This window comes from Physcomitrium patens, chromosome 22, assembly GCF_059467195.1.
Source record: "Physcomitrium patens ecotype Gransden chromosome 22, ASM5946719v1, whole genome shotgun sequence".
NCBI lineage: Eukaryota > Viridiplantae > Streptophyta > Bryopsida > Funariales > Funariaceae > Physcomitrium > Physcomitrium patens.
This window is the reverse complement of record NC_143431.1, coordinates 11,300,583-11,320,178: the sequence shown is the minus strand read 5'-3', so window position 1 is coordinate 11,320,178 and position 19,596 is coordinate 11,300,583. Positions and strand designations below refer to the sequence as shown.

General features: G+C 34.8%; 2 protein-coding genes across 10 annotated transcripts; one reads left to right on the top strand and one right to left on the bottom strand.

Annotated features, from left to right (window-relative positions):
- The first annotated feature begins 5,404 nt into the window (after nt 1-5,404).
- LOC112274685 (putative cytochrome c oxidase subunit 5b-like) lies at nt 5,405-8,138 on the top strand. Its single transcript, XM_024504357.3, has 6 exons — nt 5,405-5,736; nt 6,481-6,545; nt 6,638-6,688; nt 6,859-6,925; nt 7,455-7,534; nt 7,764-8,138. The coding sequence occupies exons 1-6, from the start codon at nt 5,577-5,579 to the stop codon at nt 7,812-7,814; spliced, it is 474 nt and encodes a 157-aa protein (XP_024360125.1). The 5' UTR covers nt 5,405-5,576; the 3' UTR covers nt 7,815-8,138.
- Nucleotides 8,139-10,613: 2,475 nt separating this feature from the next.
- Nucleotides 10,614-14,245, bottom strand: LOC141044725 (uncharacterized). Of its 9 annotated transcripts, none has more exons than XR_016500048.1 (5): nt 14,032-14,245; nt 12,335-12,432; nt 11,750-11,859; nt 11,269-11,411; nt 10,614-10,811 (listed from the first exon to the last, which is right to left on the bottom strand). XR_016500048.1 is itself a non-coding variant. In XM_073530020.2 (4 exons), the coding sequence occupies exons 1-3, from the start codon at nt 14,119-14,121 to the stop codon at nt 11,294-11,296; spliced, it is 306 nt and encodes a 101-aa protein (XP_073386121.1). In that variant the 5' UTR covers nt 14,122-14,217; the 3' UTR covers nt 10,614-10,811; nt 11,269-11,293. The 9 variants fall into 9 exon arrangements, 2 of the variants coding, with proteins under 2 accessions (XP_073386121.1, XP_073386120.1); XR_016500047.1 differs by lacking the exon at nt 14,032-14,245 and adding an exon at nt 12,816-13,883; XR_016500046.1 differs by having other exon boundaries at nt 11,750-12,432; nt 14,032-14,214.
- Between the last annotated feature and the right edge of the window lie 5,351 nt (nt 14,246-19,596).

The following is a 19,596-nucleotide window of genomic DNA, read 5'->3' as shown; positions in this document are numbered from 1 at the left end:
AAATTTTCAGCAACCGAGATTAATTATAAGATCCATGACAAAGAACTCTTTGCAATCATGGATTCATTTCAAGAATAGCATCATTATCTAGAAAGTACTTCAAGTCCAGTTACTATGTATACAAACCTTAAGAAACTTGAGTACTTCATATCAACACGTGTCTTGAATTGTGGTCAAGCCCGTTGGAGTATGTCTTTATCTAGATTCAATTTCAAGATCACTTATTGACTCAAAAAACAATAAGGTCTATCGGATGCTCTTTTTAGATATTCTTATCTTGCACCAAAAGAAGGAGATGCATTTTTTGATCAACAAAGATCAATTTTCTTGAAGCTCGAGCATTTTCATCTTCGAGATATAAAATCAACATTGATTGTTGATTCAATATTTGTGAAGCAAATTCAATCAAGTATGTCCTCTGATTCTCTTGTTCGAGATATCAAAGATACTTCCTCTAAGTCCTATGATACTTCCAAGTTTGAATTCAAGAATAATCTATTATATTTTGAAAGACGCATATATGTTCCAGAAGGTGAAGCCCGATTACATGTTCTTCAAGCTTGTCATGTCTTTCCAGCAATAAGATACTTTGTGTATAATAAAACTTTGGAACTAATATTTGAGGATTTTTGGTGGCCGCAAATGTAGAAGGCAGTCAAAGATTTTGTACAATCTTGTGATGTTTGCTCAAGATCAAAAACTCCTCGTCATTGACCTTACGGACTTCTTCAGCCGTTACCTATTCTAGAACAACCATGGTCTTCTGTTTCTATGGATTTCATCACGGATCTTCCAATCTCAGGTTCTTATGATTCTATATTCGTGATAGTAGATTGTTTTATCAAGATGGCACATTTTGTACTATGTACAAAATTTATCATAGGTGAAGAAATAGCTAAGATTTTCATTAACAATATCTATTACTATCATGAATTACTAAAGGATATTATATCGGATAGAGGGACTCAATTTGTATCAAGATTTGGGAGAACACTATTCAAGATTCTAAAAGTGGATATAAATCTTTCTTCAGCTTTTCATCCTCAAACTAATGGACAAACAGAATGGATAAATTAAGTTTTGGAGTAGTATTTGAAATGTACTATCAATTATCATCAAGATGATTGGACAACTCTTGCACCATTGATAAAGTTTGCATATAATAATTCGATACATTCTTCCACTCAACAAACACCTTTCTTTGCCAATTATGGTCATCATCCATATCTTGATACTTTTGACTTTTCAAAAGTTGATAATCCTATGGTAGAAGATTTAGCAAATCGCTTGTCAGAGCTACACATAACAATGAAGATACAATTAAAGGAAGTTCAAGAACGACAAAAGACCAACATAGATCCCTATGGCAAGGAACAACCAAAATATAATATGGGCGACAAGGTATGGTTACTTTGTCGTAATATCAAGACTATTCGTCCTTATGATAAATTAGATTATTATAGGCTTGGACCTTTTCCTATTTGTGAAAAAATCAATTTTTTTGCCTATTGATTACATCTACCAGAGTCTATGAAGATCCACCCTGTATTTCACGTGTCTCTTCTAGAGCCGTATAAGAGAGTGAATATCTTAGGAAGAAGACAAATGCCACCTCCTCCTATAAAAGTAGATAATAATCAAGAGTTTGAGGTAGAAGAAGTCTAAGACTCAAGATGGCATCGAAATAGGTTGGAATATCTTGTTCATTGGCACCGATACAATATTAGTGAACGCACATAGGAGCCATCAAAGAATCTTATAAATGTAGCAAAGAAATTTTAAGTCTTTCATCAACGACATCCATCAAAATCAAGATGAAAAATAACAAACCTTTGGTATAAAAGAAACAAGATAAAAAAAAATAATATTCTACCTTCTATCTTTCATTGTAGCTTCTTTATATTTGTGATGAAATGGAATACCAACAATCAGTAAATTCAACTCAACAGCTTTCATTTGCGGACTTACCAGATGAGACATTGTGATTGTCACAACCTTCAAGACGATGAAATCGAGATGAAGATCCTCAAGAATGACATGTCCTTCCTTGAATAAATGGCGAGATACAATAGATTTGGTATCACGACCTTAGAAGAGAATCTCGATGTTTAGTGATTTTATTAGAAGGTGGTCTTTTTGCCCTCGTATGAGACACTATAGATGGTTGAGAGGACCTATCAACCATCTTCAAAGAGAGCAAAGATCAGAATATGTAGCAAATATAATTCGCCACATCTTGGACTTCCTCAACATATGAAGACTGCTCCTCGTAGAACTCGCCCTAGAAAAGGAGATAATATCATAGACATATATATTTACCTCAATAGTTATTTATATGATTAAGTAGAAGTAAGTAAAATAGAATAATTTCATAAAGTCTTCTAGAGAAGCTTCCTAGAAGCTTTATAGACGCGATTTTGACTTTAGATGTGTTCGTAGGTTAGAAACTTGGCCAAAAAGCTAACCATGTATTAGTAGCTTGTGGAACAAGTTACCTCCATGTAGTAGCTTGTGGAACAAGCCAATGACATGGCACATACATAGATAACTTGCCTTGCAAGATAAGACATGTAGCTAGCAAAGTCAACACATGTTGGACGACCTATAGGACATCGCCACGTGGCTCTTAATTAGATAGTATATATGGAGGCAAGAGCGAAGCCTTCTTCACTCTTGTCAATGCCTTTCTAGTCTTAGACTTGTTTCAAGACTTTCTAGACTTCTTGTTTTTGGCAATAGCCATTCTAGTTAATATTACATCACCTTTTGAGTGACTTTTTAATTCTCTTCAGTGATAGAAGAGTGTATTGAGGATTTCCTTTCTTCGAGATTCATGTCCTTGACATAAGGCTTCTTATGTTGTTGAATAGGTGAATTTTTTAATGAGGTACATGTGCCACTACTTTTTTGAATGTAGAATCTTAAGAAAGTAGTTGCATCATAAATTAAATTGTTATAAGTCTTGCATCACCATAAAATCTTGCAAAAAAATCCTTAATTTTAATAATTATATAAGATAAAGCATTGAGCTTGTTCATAATAATATCTAATTTGGACTCAAGAGATTCAACCATACTAATATGTTTACTTCCAACCAACTTAAAAGAAAAAAAAAAAAAAAAAATTTAAACGATATCAATTTAGATGAGGATAATTCACAATCTTTGAAATACTTAAATGTCTTCAAGAAGAGAAATAATCTACTCTATATTAAGAAGGATTAATTTCTAGTATTGATAAGAAGAGACTCTTGAAAAATTGTTATAAATACACTATATAGAAAATCAAACAAAAAATTGAACAAAAGAATTTCAATAAGAAAGCTAGCAAGAACTTAATTGAACCAAATGAGTACAAAATCAACATCTAGAGAGATGAACTAGAACTCAAATAGATGTATTTTTGAAACTAAATATCCTCTCAACCTCAATTCTAATATATACTAGGTATTAAGAAGCTTTTTGAGAAGTTCTAGTGTTGCTTGAAGACAAAGCAATTCTAAAAAACTTCTCACATAACTTCTTTAATTCTCCCAAAACTTTCTAAAATCTGCTAAAATATTCCAATAATCTTTTAGAACCTTTTAAAATATTTTTGGAATATTTTTAAAATCTTCTAAAATTTAATAGAATATACTATAAATATTTCTATGATCTTATTGGATATCTATAATAATAGTTGTTAAATTTTTTTATCATTATATCATTTTATTTTAAAATTTATTAATTAATTATAAATATTATTATTTAATAGTTTTTATAGATTGATATGTTAAAACTAATCATTTTTTCTTTTAATTTCAATTAAATCAATGTATTACTTATATTAATTTGTATTTAAGATTGGTTTATTACTTGTAAAATGTTAGAGATTTGGATGATGTAAGAAGAAATATTATTTTATCTTTAATTTTTTGACAAACAATAATAGATATATGTACTATTCATATGAAGAATATAATTTAATATTACGTTTATATACTAGTCCTTCTAAGAATATAATTCAACACTAGATTTATGTACAAGTTCTATCATATATTAAATTTAGGAATATGGAAAGCTAAAAAAATAAAAATGAATGATACTTATATATGCAATGAATAAAAATTACTTTATTATTATTATTATTATTATTCTTATATATACAGAAGTTATAAACCACATTGATTTACTTACATGAAATTTTCAATAAAAGTTTATAAAATTAAAAGTTTTTTTTTTAATAGAACATGAAATTATTAGATAAAAGATTGTTCATGTTGTTGTTGTTTTCTTTTTTCTTTTTTTTCTTTTATTTTGTTGAATCTTCAATACATAGTTTATTCCGTGTTTATCTTTCATCTAATTTACAAATTAAAAGATCCAACTTCTCGTGATACTATGACTTTAAAAAAAATTATAATTTTCAAATTTAAGCCCAATTTTATATTATGATGAAAAATTACGTGGTTTACCAAGCTTGAAAATATCTTAAGCCAAATGTCTTATGTATAACAAATAATGCATATAAGAAACAATATCAAAAAGAATTTTAAGAAAAGATTTATAAAGTTAACAATGATTATTTCAAGATGAATAGTCAAAGAATTATAGAAGCTAGAGAAATTATTTGAGACAATTAATAGATAGTTCTCTATAACTTGTCATCATAATGTAGAAGACTTATTCAATTTTTTTATAAATTGTTCATATAATGATAAAATAAAGAACATTTTTTGGTGCATATAAAATCGTATTAGAGACTTTATTATTGAGCAAATATTTGACTACAATCATTTATAAGGATGATATTATATTCAGTTTGCTTTTGTTTTATGTTTCAAATTTTACCTCTTTTGAAGATCTTGGAAGTTGTAACATTGTGTTAAATAGTTTATTTTATAATGTGGGAATTAATTATATATATTTAGAAGATAACAGAAAGTGGTTTTGCAATATGTATCTTATTCTTGACAAATAAATGCTAGGTATAGTAAGATTATTTTTTCTACAAATTTTTCTTTTTTAAAAAACTTACATATATTCTTTATTTTTGAAAAAGAAAAAAATACTATTCATGTTGATAAAGATAAAAATAAAATTCACATTCATTATTGGAATTTTATATAAAAATTAATTAATTAATGAAAAAGGTCTCCAACAATCTATAGTTTCCACCAGTAGAAACGAGGCAACGATAATTGGAAGTGAAAGGAGCCCCGAATGCGGGGGAAGACGCTTCAATAGGTTCATCAAATGCCCGGATTGTCCGACCGGGGGACGGCGACCGGCTGGCCCGTGGAGCACCTGCAAAGGCGCCCGCGAACCAGTCGCGATGGAGGGCCCTACCGCCGCAGCGACCCTCTCGCGCACCGTTTGCACAGGGAAAGCGGGGCCTCGTCGCGACCATGGAGAAATTCTAGGGTTTTGCTCATTGTCGGATCAATCGCTGTGTTCATAGGCTCTGGTTCCTTTTCACTCGGGCGTGCTCGTTGAAGAGTGATTAAACCTTCCCCCGCCCCGTGTAGTAGCGTTTTGTAGATGTGACGAGCTTGGCCACCAGGTCAGGTCGCGTCAGGGAAGAAGTAGCAGTGCACGATGTTGAGAACCGCGGGCCGAAGCTTGTTGTCGCGCGCGCTCCACCGAGCTGTGGTGGTGCCGCAGCACCCCGCTGGCCCTCCTCCAACGGCCGCCTTGATGTCCTCGCAGAGATGGTTCAATGCCAGTGGGTTCCGTGCCGGTAGCCATGCTCCATCTGGTATGTCCTGGTGCTCCTCGTTCTCGATTCGTGTCCGATTCTCTGTACGATGCTCTTCGATCGTTTCCTGCGTGCAGTTGTTTCAGGTGGAACTTGATGATTTCGCTTGTGGCTTGGAGGTCGTTTACCTGGGGCCGTATAAATGCTTCTCGTTTTGTGATATGCAGGATGTTTTGGGGGAAAATAATTAAAGCTGTAATCATTTGTGGACGTCTGAGGTTTCTAGCTTGTTGGTGATGAGATTCCTACGTGTTGGTTGTTGCCTCTGCTTGACGTCGTCGTCATGGGTACCGATCTCGATCTCGATCTCGGGGTCACACTGATAGTCCTCCACTGACGTGTCGAAGAATTCGATATTTGAGTTCTGTGCATGTAGTGTGTCTGCCTGCTGGGTCTTGTAACCTTTTCTGTTTCGACTTTGGATTAGGTCTTCTCTGAATTTTGGTTTTCAAGCTTGTGTTCCTCGCCGCTTTGGGCTCAAAGCGCCAGATCAATTACAATGTATGTCCCAATTATGTTTGAGATGCTCGACACTTTGGATCGCAACATCGGAAGTTCACATATCTTGTTCAAAGTATTACATAGCGTGAGATGCATGCTCCCCATATATGTCTGGATGTTTTTAGCGTTATCATAATAGAGTTGCATGCTTAGTAGTACAATGGATCGTCTAATGCGACCGATTTATTAGGTATCTCCATTTATCGGAGAATGATAAAGAATGCTCTTGTGTTTGTTTGGCAGGCGCATTGGATGAATTCGGGATTGCGACCGGAGTCGAGCGTGAAGAGCTGGAATACCAGAGTCAGGTACAGACTTTTATCATTGAGGATTGATGCACTCGGTATTGTCTGTGCTCAGGACTCATATTAATTGTCGTGTATGACTGGATTTTCTTCAGGGAAAAAAGCGCTTCGACCTCGACCCACCCCGTGGGCCTTTCGGTACTAAGGTATGGGTCTCGTTCGTCATTATTGCCTACATCATCTGCCGTGTCCTTCTTCTCAACTTAGACCTATTGAAAGTCACAGCCGAACCAAAATATAAACCAAATTTGTACTAAAGTTATACCGAAGTCGCTTTTTATTGTGCTAATCCTTTGCATTTTCACATGATAATCAGGAAGCTCCTGCAATCATTGAGTCGAACTACGATGAACGGATCGTTGGATGTTCAGGAGGTCTCGGTGGTAAGGTTCTCGGGCACTGTTTCTGTTTTGTTAGTTTTGAGTGACACCCTATTGTATCACAAGCGAAGATGCCATCATTACTCGAATTATAGTGACATTAAACAATACAAACATAGCTTGAGATGTGATCCGTCATGTTGTTTTAAATGCCGCCATGGTTGATGATTTCTTGATTTTATCAGTTTGGGAACAGGGGACGATGCCACTGTTGTTGAAGTTGACTCGGGTGTTAGACACTGAGGTAGTTGTGATTTAGTGCGCATGTTAAGATGTTTGAATCGCAACTTTACTTGGAAATTAGCCAAGTTCTTATTTTAAATTAATCATTTTAACGCATAGTTTTAAAATGAGCGACTTAGTAATTTGAGCCTGATGTTGTGCTTCGTCAAAAGTACCTGACTCCTTGCGCATCACAGCAAGGGAACAATTCCTTAGAGACTACAAGGTTTTGGTCGTTCCAACCCTGGTCCCATCTTTGCCAATATTAGCAACTAATTTTTTGTTTTTTTGAATGCCACGGTATGGACAGAGGACGAGCATGATGTGACGTGGTTCACTTTGGAGAAGGGCCAAACGCACGAGTGCCCCGTGTGCACCCAGGTTTTTGAGGTAATTTATATTATGACACTGTTGCGCTTCAATCTTCATTTACTTTTTTGTAGCTAAGCATGACTTGTGGGTACCACTGCACAGTTATTCTTTGAGCTGAGTCGTCCGTTTTCAATGATAGGCTGGTTCACTAACTGTGTCAGTATTCTGACAATGTTCTTACTGCAATATTGCACAAATAATGTTTTCATGCTTGGGAGTAATAGGGTGCTTGTTCGTGATATGGCAGTTAAAGGTGATAGGACCGGGTGGAAAGCCTGGATCTGATGAACATCACTAGGAACCCCACCAGATGTTGCTTGTGTTGTGTAGCGACAAGGTCTGATTACTCATGTTAGAGGTTACATATGAAAGATTGGAGAGGTATTTATGTTCTATGGAGCCTTCTTTTGAGCAATTAGAGGTCTTTCTGTTATGTCTGGTCCAAAGTTGTTCTGATGGCCTTATAAGTAGAATCAATTAGAAATGTCTATACTGAAATCAATGGTGCATCTGATTACCGCTGAATGCTGTTCTATGTCAGGGAAAACACAAAATTTCATATTAGATATGGGGGGGTTCTCTAGAGATATCCGTCTCTTGCTTCTCCTAATCTTTCTTCGTCTTTTAGTGCATTACAAATGACTTGACAGTGTTGAATGAGAAACAATCTCTTTACTTTACATTCATAAATCTCTAGGAGCCATAACATTGTGCTTGGGAAGTTTTACGGTATTACGGTTAGCATTGAAACTCCAGAACCAATGACAATTACATGTTTATAATGTAGTAAGGCGAAGTTGTTTACATGGAGGTACCTTGGGTCTTTAATTTATAAAAAATAAACGGCATTCACGTAAAAATCACCACATGGAGTAACTATTTACAGTTATAATGGAGTAAGGCGAACTTGTATGGGTGTTGAATAGTTGTGGTAAAGCTGCGAAGTGAAATTACCTGAGGCAGTGCCATCGCAGGACCCTTGATACGAGTGGATTTTGGCACTTTGAACCGTTCATTAGAAAATCTTATTAACGATTGTAAGTTTTTATTTCTTAAATAATTTCGAACTCAACAATGAAGTACTTGAATTGAAAAGAAAGATTTTTCCACGGAAATTAGGTGAAGATTATATTTCTACGGGCATCAGACGATTTAGTTCAACGTTTTTAAACAAGCTTGTGTAAATTAACTAAGATCTTGGGTGGAATTGATAAAAATAACATCTACTACAAAGCAGACAAGTTCAAACGAATTGATCAAACAAGGCAACTGTTTTGATTTTTAGATCATTCAGTGCAGAGCTTAACATAATAGTAACAAATTGAAGTGTAGTTATTTTTCAAAATCTAAGTGAAAAAAATAAAAACTCATAAGATATATGAATCTTAGAATTTCTTAGGAGATTTATAAATGCTTTGAAGCATATTGTTAATGCCACCACAACTTGTCACCTACAATTTGTATGTATGATTCTTTTTATTTTGGCAAGATTATAATATTAAACTATCATGTAAATTTAAAAACACTCTCTTTGTGAAACATTAACATGAGACTTATAAGTTTTTATTAATTAAAAATATTATTTGCATATAAAGTTATGATATCTATTATTTAAATATATATTTAAATAATAAATATTGTACAAATATTCATTTAAATTTCTTATGACACACACAAGTGAAAGAAAAGGTCATAAAATATCAAATATTTAACACTAAAAAAAGAAGTGAATAAAAATAAAATAAAAACGATCCAAACTCATCTCAATGATTTAAAGTCATATATAAAATCTTAGCTTTCATATGATAAAATCTCAAGAAAATTGTATGCATAGAACTAATTGTAAATAAAAATAATATAAAATAAAATAAAATAGTACATGGTATTTAAATTTAACACTCTTTTTTATAAAATTTATAATTTTATCCAATGCAAATATACATCTTCTTTTTCAAACACTTATTTGTCACCACCAAGATAGGCCTTAATTGTAGCACCATTGAATTATACTTGAGCAAAATTCTCAATCAACTCAAACTAGCACTCTAATTACTCCAAATAACTACAATGATGATGGTTGAAAAGAAGAAATTAGGAAAAGAGAAAGTGAAATTAAAAAGTTATAAAGACAAAAAGTTATATATATATATATATATATATATATATATAAAAATGCCAAAAATTGAAGTGCAATTTAAAAGTTTCTCTATGAATCATTAAACATTAAACATATACTTTTAAAAAATGCATAAGTTACATTGTCATATTTATCAAGAATTTATTTTAAAATATTTTTTGCTTCATTACACATACAATATATTTATATCTTTGCATACAAATTAGAGTTTTTAGCACTTAATTTGATTTTACTCATACTATTATTGTCCAAGTAGAAAAATTTAAACCAATACAAATTAAAAGGTTATAATGATTTAAAAACCTTTTACAATACAAAAAGATTTTAATATTTTACCTTTTTAATTTTTTTTCTTTAGTTCTATCCTTAAATATTTAAAATCATCCATGAACATTTTTAATATCTAAAATTATTATATTTAAGACAAGTATTTTATTATTGTATTATTTAAAATATCCATAAATATTTACAATGTTATATTACAAAGTACTTATTTTTCTTATTATGGTTTAAATTATATTATAAAAAACCCTTGATTTATTTTAAATTTCAGCAATATTGTCAGTAGATATTTAAAAAAATTCAGAACAAATATATTTTATAAAAACCAAAAAAATTAGTACAAATAAGTCAAGTGTAAAAATCATCAATAAATCTTCTTTAATACTGTAATAAAAGATTATTTTGAATTGGAGTTCAATACATTTTTTTTAATGCATTAAAATTTCGACATTATAATCCCCAAAAATTAAAATTTAGAGAAATTAGATTTTTTGATAGTTAAAACATCACAATTGTCAAGAACAGCTTTGATTTATCTTTTGGCTTTTATTTTTTTATATTTAAAAAATTATTATTATTGTTTCCATCTTTGGATTCATTTCTAATCTCAATTAGATAAATAATCCATTATTTTTTAAATGCGTATAAAATTTAACAAAAATCATAAAGCATTTGAAGTAAACAATACAAATCCTCTACAATGATTAAATATTTTGAAGAAAAATCATCCACTTCACATCAACAAAAGCTAAGCAATGTGTTGGTAATTGATAAGGCGCCAAGGAACGAGTTCCCCTTCAGTAAGTTCATGTGGCCGAGATGGTCTGAGGCGCCGGATTAAACTTCTGATCTGAACGGGTGTGGATTCAAATCCCACTGCGAATAGGACCAAGGGCACAAATACAACTGGATTAGAAGAGACCTTCAATTTCGGAGAAATTGGGACTGCACCACCTCCGTTTATTAACCAACAAACTCCCAACTACTCTCCGAACGAGACAGAGTCACACTCGGCATTACACAAGGATACCAAGGACACATCTGGGATTGGGCCAACAGGGAACACAACCTACGGGGATTCACCCCTCGATATAGATCAAACTCCCACCCCCAACTCGCTCGACATTAGATTGCTGGACCACACAGAAACCAACCCAACTCCTCACACCATGATCAATCCGAACATCAACATAGACACACTGATCATACAGAAGGCATTGGACCTAGCATACTACACGATGGAAAACCTTAGAACCTTCATTCAAGCAAAATGGGACGCAGCCGAAGCATTTATTCAGAAAAACCCACAAATTGAATTAATACACCAATATACCGTGGAGGAAGAGCTCTAGCGACTTTCAGAACAACTGAAGCCGGACGCAAAGACTCTTCTGCAAGCCTATAGCATCGACCCCGCCACCATCGGTAATACATTCACACCTACACCACCTGGCACAACGTCCTCGCCACTGCAACCTGCCCATAGCACAATCAAAGCCACCCTTAGCATGAACACACTACAACAATTCCAGGAACAAATCGCACATGAAGAGCGACACATTCTTATAGGCTACCTGAAGAAGAACCCCGGCCCAAGGATTCTACATGAATGGGCCACTTACGTACTTCATACTTCATATTCCTCAATAACGATGCTAAGAGGAGGCTACTTTGAGATTCATTTCAAGAGTGAACACGGCAAAACACAAACGTTAACCAAATGATACAAATTCAATAATCAAGACATCCTATTCTCTACATGGAGAGCTGATTTCGACCCCAAATCTGCGTCAACTTCCCAACATGTCACCTACCCAATCTGGGCCCAACTTAGGGGACTACGATGCCTACTCCGCACCCCACAACTTCTCACGGAGGCATTTAGCAGCATCAACAAGGTGATAGCGATCGACCCTTCCGAAACCTACAGAAGCAAAGTCTCAGGCCCCCGAGTACGAATATTAGTGGACGACATCACAAAACTACTCTACTCAATGGTCTTACCCAACTTTCTAGGTGGCAAAAGAGAGTATATCATCGACTACAGTGGTCTGCCAATCCAATGTAACCAATGTCGCAACACCTTACACCATGCTAAAAACTGCCCACTCATCAAGAAAAAAAACGGGAAGAGACCACGCAACAACCCTCCCCACTCAGACAACTCCAGCGCGATCAACCCAGTGACAGATCAAGAGCCCTCGACAAATAGCCGGTCAAGCCCTCACAAAAGCCCCACGGCATTGAACTAGAGACCACAATTTGTCTGGATCGAAAGGAAAAAACAAGACCACCCCCAGGTGAACACACAACCGGTAATACTCAAAGGACCAATCTCCTACGACTCCCCACTAACACATCCTAAATTTTGGCAAGCACTAGAGCTCAAACAGCCATACGGCAACACTTCACAAGGAATCATCACTCTGATGCTGGTACGAGTTGCTCTGGACCTCTCCTTGGAAGTTCTGGTCCACAAGTACAATGATGCTCCTCTCTACAAAACACAGTTACAACACGCGCTCAACGAACATGATTAGTCCAAAACCTCTGCACGTGTACACATAGTTAACACCACAATGCAAGGACTCAGAACGATAATTACTAATACCAATAATGGACCAAATCCATTGAGACAATGGACAGATGCACTCTGGATATTGGAATGGAAAACTACAGAGGACCTACCTATAAACGACTAACTAGTCATTATTCCCTTTGATGACCAATGCACCCAGATCAAACAGAGTAGCAACGTATACTGGAAAACATTGCCCTTATCTCTGCAAATCCCCAGTGCCCCATTTTAGAACGCCTTCACTCACTAACCTATGTGGATTGGACAACAAAACTCGGGACCCCACAACAGGCTGAACCCACCACGATATCATTTCTGACCCCCCCATCTCGCTTTGAGTAGAAACTGAGGTCGGACAATCCATCTCCAATCCATGAATGATGGCCAAACGGTGGCCTCATTCAACATCCAATGCTTGAGAAAAGGACTGTCGAGCGTGAAAAAACGTCGCAAACTGCGAGATTTCATGCTAAACATACACCCCAAACCGAATGTTATACTATTACAAGAATACAGATTTACCTACAACGACTGCTTAACAAAATCCGCACAACTAGAATTTCTGAAAGGCCCCCTCCTTTGGAATGCTGCAACCTATTCTGCATTGGATGATAGCCTAACAGGAGGAACAGTGATCCTAATCTTTACAAAATTCACACCCACGCTACAAGATTATGGTGTAATCGTCAAAGATCGAGCCCAATACGCAATCATTGAACTCACCCCTACAACGCGATTAGGAATCATCAACATCTACGGATATAACCATACTGGACCACGAACCAGACTATGGCAACAAACAGCAGACCACCCCCTCCCACCTGCTCTGTGGATCATGGGAGGCAATTTCAGCTTCGTTGAATCCCTTGAAGACAAACAAGGTGGCAACAATAACTTGGGACACGGATTCAGAGAGGTCGCATCCTGGAATAATCTCCTCATTAGACTACAACTCCAAGCCTTATTCCACATGGACGAGTTTTGTAAAATTAATACCAAGGCCTTTACTTGGGATAACAGGAGACCACCCCCCAGAACTGTCCTTACACGTCTAGATCGGTTCTACCTTAGCAAAAAACTACATGAATGTGGTGGCATGATTGGGATCTGGTCCACATAATCCAATATCTCAGACCACGCTCCGATATTTACAATGCTTAAACCCCTCCATCGCCCTCTTCCCAGAACCCAATTCTGTGGCAAATGACAATTAGACACAATAATTGGCCAAAAACTCCTTACGGTAGCATGGCAACATGCCATAATCCTATCTTCATCCCACTCATGGTGCCATCGCATACAGAATGCCTTAGCAACAGTCAGAGCCAAAAACACCAAAATCGTCGAGAACAAATGGGACACCTGGAAGCACCTACATCAAACCCAATTCACACAGCTCCTCGAAGCCGAAGTGCTCCTACAACTAAATTGAAACGATCCAACAGCTCAAGAAAAACTCAAGTTAGCCCAATACCAAATCCAACAAATACGACCCAAGAGGCTAGAAAAACAATTCACCTTAGTATCTCCCAAGTGGACTAGAGTAGGCGACAGATGTAACGCTGACTTCTTCCACCACCATGGCCCTAGACATAAGAAGGTCCGCATTAAAGAATCAATATAGGCGGCCGTATACTATGACAACAACAGGACATGGCCTCCTATGCTCAAGAATACTACTAAAATCTCTTCACCCGGGATAAGGAGACAAAAACAAACACCTCAGCCAGGTCGCTATGTCTATCCAGTATGCCCAAACTGGTCACCCACATCCAAAACATCGCATTACATAAAGAAATCTCAACCAAGGAGGTCAAGGCAGTAGTGAAGGAACTTCTTTGAAAAAAAGCTCCCGAGATCGACATGATGCCAGCTGAGTTCTTTCAAGCATGTTGGGAAGATATTGGACTCTACATGGTCGAATTTATCAAAGAGGTCTTCTTCAAAGGATACCTTCCCAAAAAAATAAATACAAGCAATATATTATTCATCCCAAAAATAAGAGATCTCTCACTAATCACCAACTATCAACCAATCTCTCTTCTTAACCCAATATACAAGATAATTGCCAAGGTCTTAGCCAACAAACTAGTTACAAACTTACCTCAATCGATCCAAAAATCTCAAACAAGATTTATCAAGGGCACATGCATATATGACAACGTTTTCCTTGCAACTAAAGCTATGGCATAAATAGAATAAAGCAACCAAGATCTAGTGTTAATGTTATTGGACTTTGAGATGGCTTACAATAGAATTAGTTAGACATTCCTCCAATAAACCATGAAACATGTAATTTTTTTACATAACGAGCTGAAATAGATAATAGTACTTCACATTAAAGCCAAATCCCTGATAGCTATCAATAGGAAATAAGGTATATTCTTTTGATTAGAAAGATCAATATATCGAGGCTACTCCCTAGCACCATATCTATTCTTCTTTGTAGCGGATACTCTAAGATATATGCTAGACAACTCGAAACATAGGATGGAAAGACTCACTTTACTTGACTCAACACATCACACTACTTCAATGTTTGGTGATGACACTTCATTATTCCTAAAAGGTGACTATAAAAAATTACAAAATACAATGTAGATATTAGATCTGTATTATATGGCTTTAGGGCAAAAATCAACTAGAATAAAATAACAACTATATTGGCTTCCCTAAGACCATGCAATATAGAGTGGAGTTTCCAAACAAGAACTCAACTAAAATAGACTTGGCTCTTCAATACGCTATCTTAGATTTTTAATTAGCTTTGATACACCTTTAATAGAAAATAGAATAAAAATCCTATACCAAATCATCTCACAAGTCATCAAATGAGGTTCAAAGCAACTATTCATAGTTAGAAGAATTATGATCATCAACTAAGTCATTCTGGCATCAATTCACATAGCCTTATTTACAAGTATACAGACCAAAATCTTCAAAAAAATCAAAGTACTTGTAAGAAATTATCTCTGTTTTAACATAATTAGAAGTACTACACAAGCCAAGGTGCGGTGGAACACCAATATTCAATCCATCACCTATGAAGGCCTTTAATTTTTTAATCCTAAAGTCCAAATACAAGCATTCTTAATAAAATTAATTGCAAGATGTATGGCTGTCACAAACATACACATGTAAGCATGTAATTACATGTATATATAGTTAGAAGTAAGTAAAAGTAGATAAAAATAAATTAATTCTATAATATTTGATATGGAAGCTTTTTAGAAGCTTTATAGATGCTACTTTGACTTTATAGGTGTCTTTAATTGACTTTTTGGATTAGAAACGTGATCAACAAGTTGGCCATGTACCACACATATTGTTAGCTTGAAGACCAAGCTAATTATATGGCCCACACATAGAAAAACTTACCTTGTAAGTCAAGACATGTGTCCTACAAAGTCAACACATATTAGAGGTCTTATAGAACATCGCCATATAGTCCCTAGTTAGATAGTATATATAGAGACAAGAGTGAAGCCCTCTTCACTCTTGTCAACTTCTTTCTTGCTTTTAGTCTAGTTTCAAGGGTTTGTAGTTTTCTTGTCTTTTGGCAATAGCCATTCTAGTTTCTTTCTTAATATATATATATTGAGTTATTTCTATTTTTTCATCTTTCTTTGAGAGAAGTTTCACTTGTTTATTTATCTTTATCAAGTTCTGCTCCTTGACAAATTGACAAGAGTACACTTATAATATCAAAGCTTTATCTAATCTTCATTAAGAGTAGATTATCCCTTTTTCTTAATAAGACATAAGCGTATTAGAAGTTGGGGATTACCCTCTCCTAAACTGATATTGTCCTTAATATTTTCTTTGTTCTCAAGTCCTTTCATCTATTTGTCTTGAGCAATATTAGATTTTTTTTTTTTTTTTTTTTTTTTTTTTTTTCTAAGTATTATCATAGCAAAACTTGCTGAAATGAAGAATGCAATGGCACAAATGCAAGAGCAATTGAAGGAGTTAATGCTTCCAATGCATTAACTCAATTTACTACGACAAGGAGCAACAAGATTGGCAGAAAGTGAAGATATAGAAATGATTCGAGCTACTTCAATATGTGCACCAAATCATATCCCTTCTCCTATGGTGGAACACCCTTCCAATGTTTGAGAACCTAGAATTGCCCTATCCAAGAAGTTTGATGGCACCAGATCAAAGTTTAGAGGATTTATCAATCAAGTACAACTTGTGATTGAACTTCAACCCTAAAGCTATTCCACTCTAGGATTGCAAGTTAGATTCATTGGTACGCTTTTTTCAGGTTCAGCATTATTATGGTTTTCATCTTTTCTTGAATGATAAGATCCAATATTGGATAATCTAGAGGCTTTTTTGGTAGAGTTTCAATCCATGTATGGAAAACATGATCTAATTTGTATTGCAACCAATAAGATCCGTATTTTGTAATAAGGCAATCAATCAATATGGATTACAATATGAGGTAAAAAAATTAATGCTCAACTTATCTGATCCTCAAACATTGAGTCAAGCAATTGACTTTGATGTGAAGTGTAACAATCATCTTTTTGAATTTCGATCTGAGAACCGTATAAGTAGACCTCAACGTTACTATAATTCAATAGTAACACCAACATCTCTTCAACACATACATTCAGAAATAGAAGATATGCAAATTGATGCGATATATTTCAAACTTCTTACTGAGCAAGAAAAGATTTGTTGTCGTCAAGAAGGATTGTGTTTATATTGTGGACAATCCAAGCACATTGCTCAACATTGTCGAAAGAAGCAACGCAACCATAAAATGAAGAGTACAACGATCAAAGAAGATAACATGTCAAAAAATAAATTTGTCTAACTACAATAGGGATCGTGCGACTGGAACCTTGTACAACACCTAGTGAAGGTCATATTCTCTCTTCATAACCCTCTCCTTGTTTTACGATAAATATTATTCTAAGACCTAAACATCACAAAGTCTCAGCCTTGCTAGATTTAGGAGCCTCAATATATTTTTTAGATGAAAAATTTGCTAAAAGACATAGCATAATTTTAATAAAGAAGATTAAATCTGTTCATGTAGAAGTCATAGATGGTGGTCCGTTGTCTTCAAGAGATGTTACTTATGAAACCCTTCCTATAGAAGTAGCAACTAATAGTCATAGTAGCTTTGTAATATTTAATATCATTAGATTTCTTTCTAATCTAGTCATTTTAGATTTATCATGGCTAAAAAAATATAACCCTAAAATAGATTAAACTTCTTATAGTCTTAATTTTTTTAAAAGTATAACTAAGAGCATAGCTAATCAAGTAGAAAGTCATAAGTCTAGTACAATTAAACTTGTATTTGTAGATGTAAAAGCTTTCTTGCATGCTACAAAAGAAGAATCACCTTGTGTCATTTATGCCACACCTATTTCTATTGGTAGAAAGACTTCAAGTGGCATTCCAAGCCAATTTCAAGCTTTTTAAGATGTATTTGAGAAGAAAAATATGGATACTCTTTCAGAACATCATTCCTATGACTGCTCAATTGACCTTCAAGAAAGAGCACAACCGCCATTTGGACCAATCTACAATTTATCACAAAATGAGTTGGCTGAGCTCAAGGAGTATATTGAAGAAAATCTGGCCAAGAACTTCATACGCCATTCCAAATCTCCAACAAGAGCTCCAATTCTATTTGTGAAGAAAAAAGATAGATCATTGTGGATGTGTGTCGATTATTGAGGAGTCAACAAAATCACCATCAAGAATAAGTAGCCACTACCTTTGATATCTGGACTCTTTAATCAGTTGAATCAAACTAAGTTCTATATAGAAATAGATCTATGAAGAGCATATAATCTAGTACGCATCAAAGAAGGAGATGAATGGAAGACTGCGTTTTGAATAAGGTATGGATATTTCGAATACAACGTCATGTCTTTTGGACTTATAAATGCACCAACAACATTCTAGCATTTAATGAATGATGTCTTTTGGGAGTTTTTAGATGATTTTGTTGTCAATTACCTAGACGACAACTTAATCTATTCTAAGAACACAAAAAAAACATGAACTTTATATTCGTCGTGTGCTACAAAAACTAAGAGATGCAAGATTTTATGCCAAGATAGAAAAGTATATATTTCATACTACTCAAGTCAACTTCTTAGGATACATCATTTCAAATAATGGACTTATGATGGATCCTAAGAAAGTTCAAACTACTATGGATTGGAAGATTCTAAAAAGGATAAGAGATGTCTAATGCTTTTTGGGATTTGCCAACTACTATGAGATCTTCATCAAAGACTTCTCTTAAGTTGTAGTTCCACTTATACATTTGATTTGTAAAGACAAACTTCAATGGAATCAAGAAGCAGAAATAGCATTTGAAGCTTTGAAGATAGCTTTTGTTCCTACATCAATCTTGCATCGCGTTGATTTTTCTAAGCCATTTTTTATGGAAACAGACGCATCAAACTTTGCTTTGGATATCATATTGTCACAAATGGGAATAGATGATAAACTTCATCCAATAGCTTTTCATTCCAAAAAGATTTCAGTTGTCGAGATCAACTAAAAGATTCACGACAAAGAACTTCTTGTAATCATGGATTCATTTCAAGAATGGCGTCATTATCTAGAAGGTACTTCTAGCCCAGTCACCGCATATATGGATCACAAGAATCTTGAATATTTTATGTCAACATGTGTTTTGAATTGTCGCAAAGTCCATTAGAGTATATCTTTGTCTCACAAATTTGGAATATTGACTAAAAATCTAAACAAGAAGCTCAAGAAGAATTGATAAGAACTAGATTAATTAGATGAGTACAAAAACAACACTAAAGAGGTGAGCTAGAGCTCCAAGAGGTATATTGTCGAGACTGAGGATCCCTTCAATCTCGATTCCTATATGTACTATAAGCTAAGAAGCTTCTCAAGTAGCTTCTACAAACTAGAAAACTTCTCAAGCAGCTTCCACGAGCTTGAAAACTTCTCAAGTAGCTTCTACATACTACAAAGCTTCTCTAGAACCTTCTAAGATCTTCTACAACTTCTTAATGTATGTCCTTGATATCACCCCCTTTTTAGCTTTGAGGTCTCCGAGAAGCACTCTTA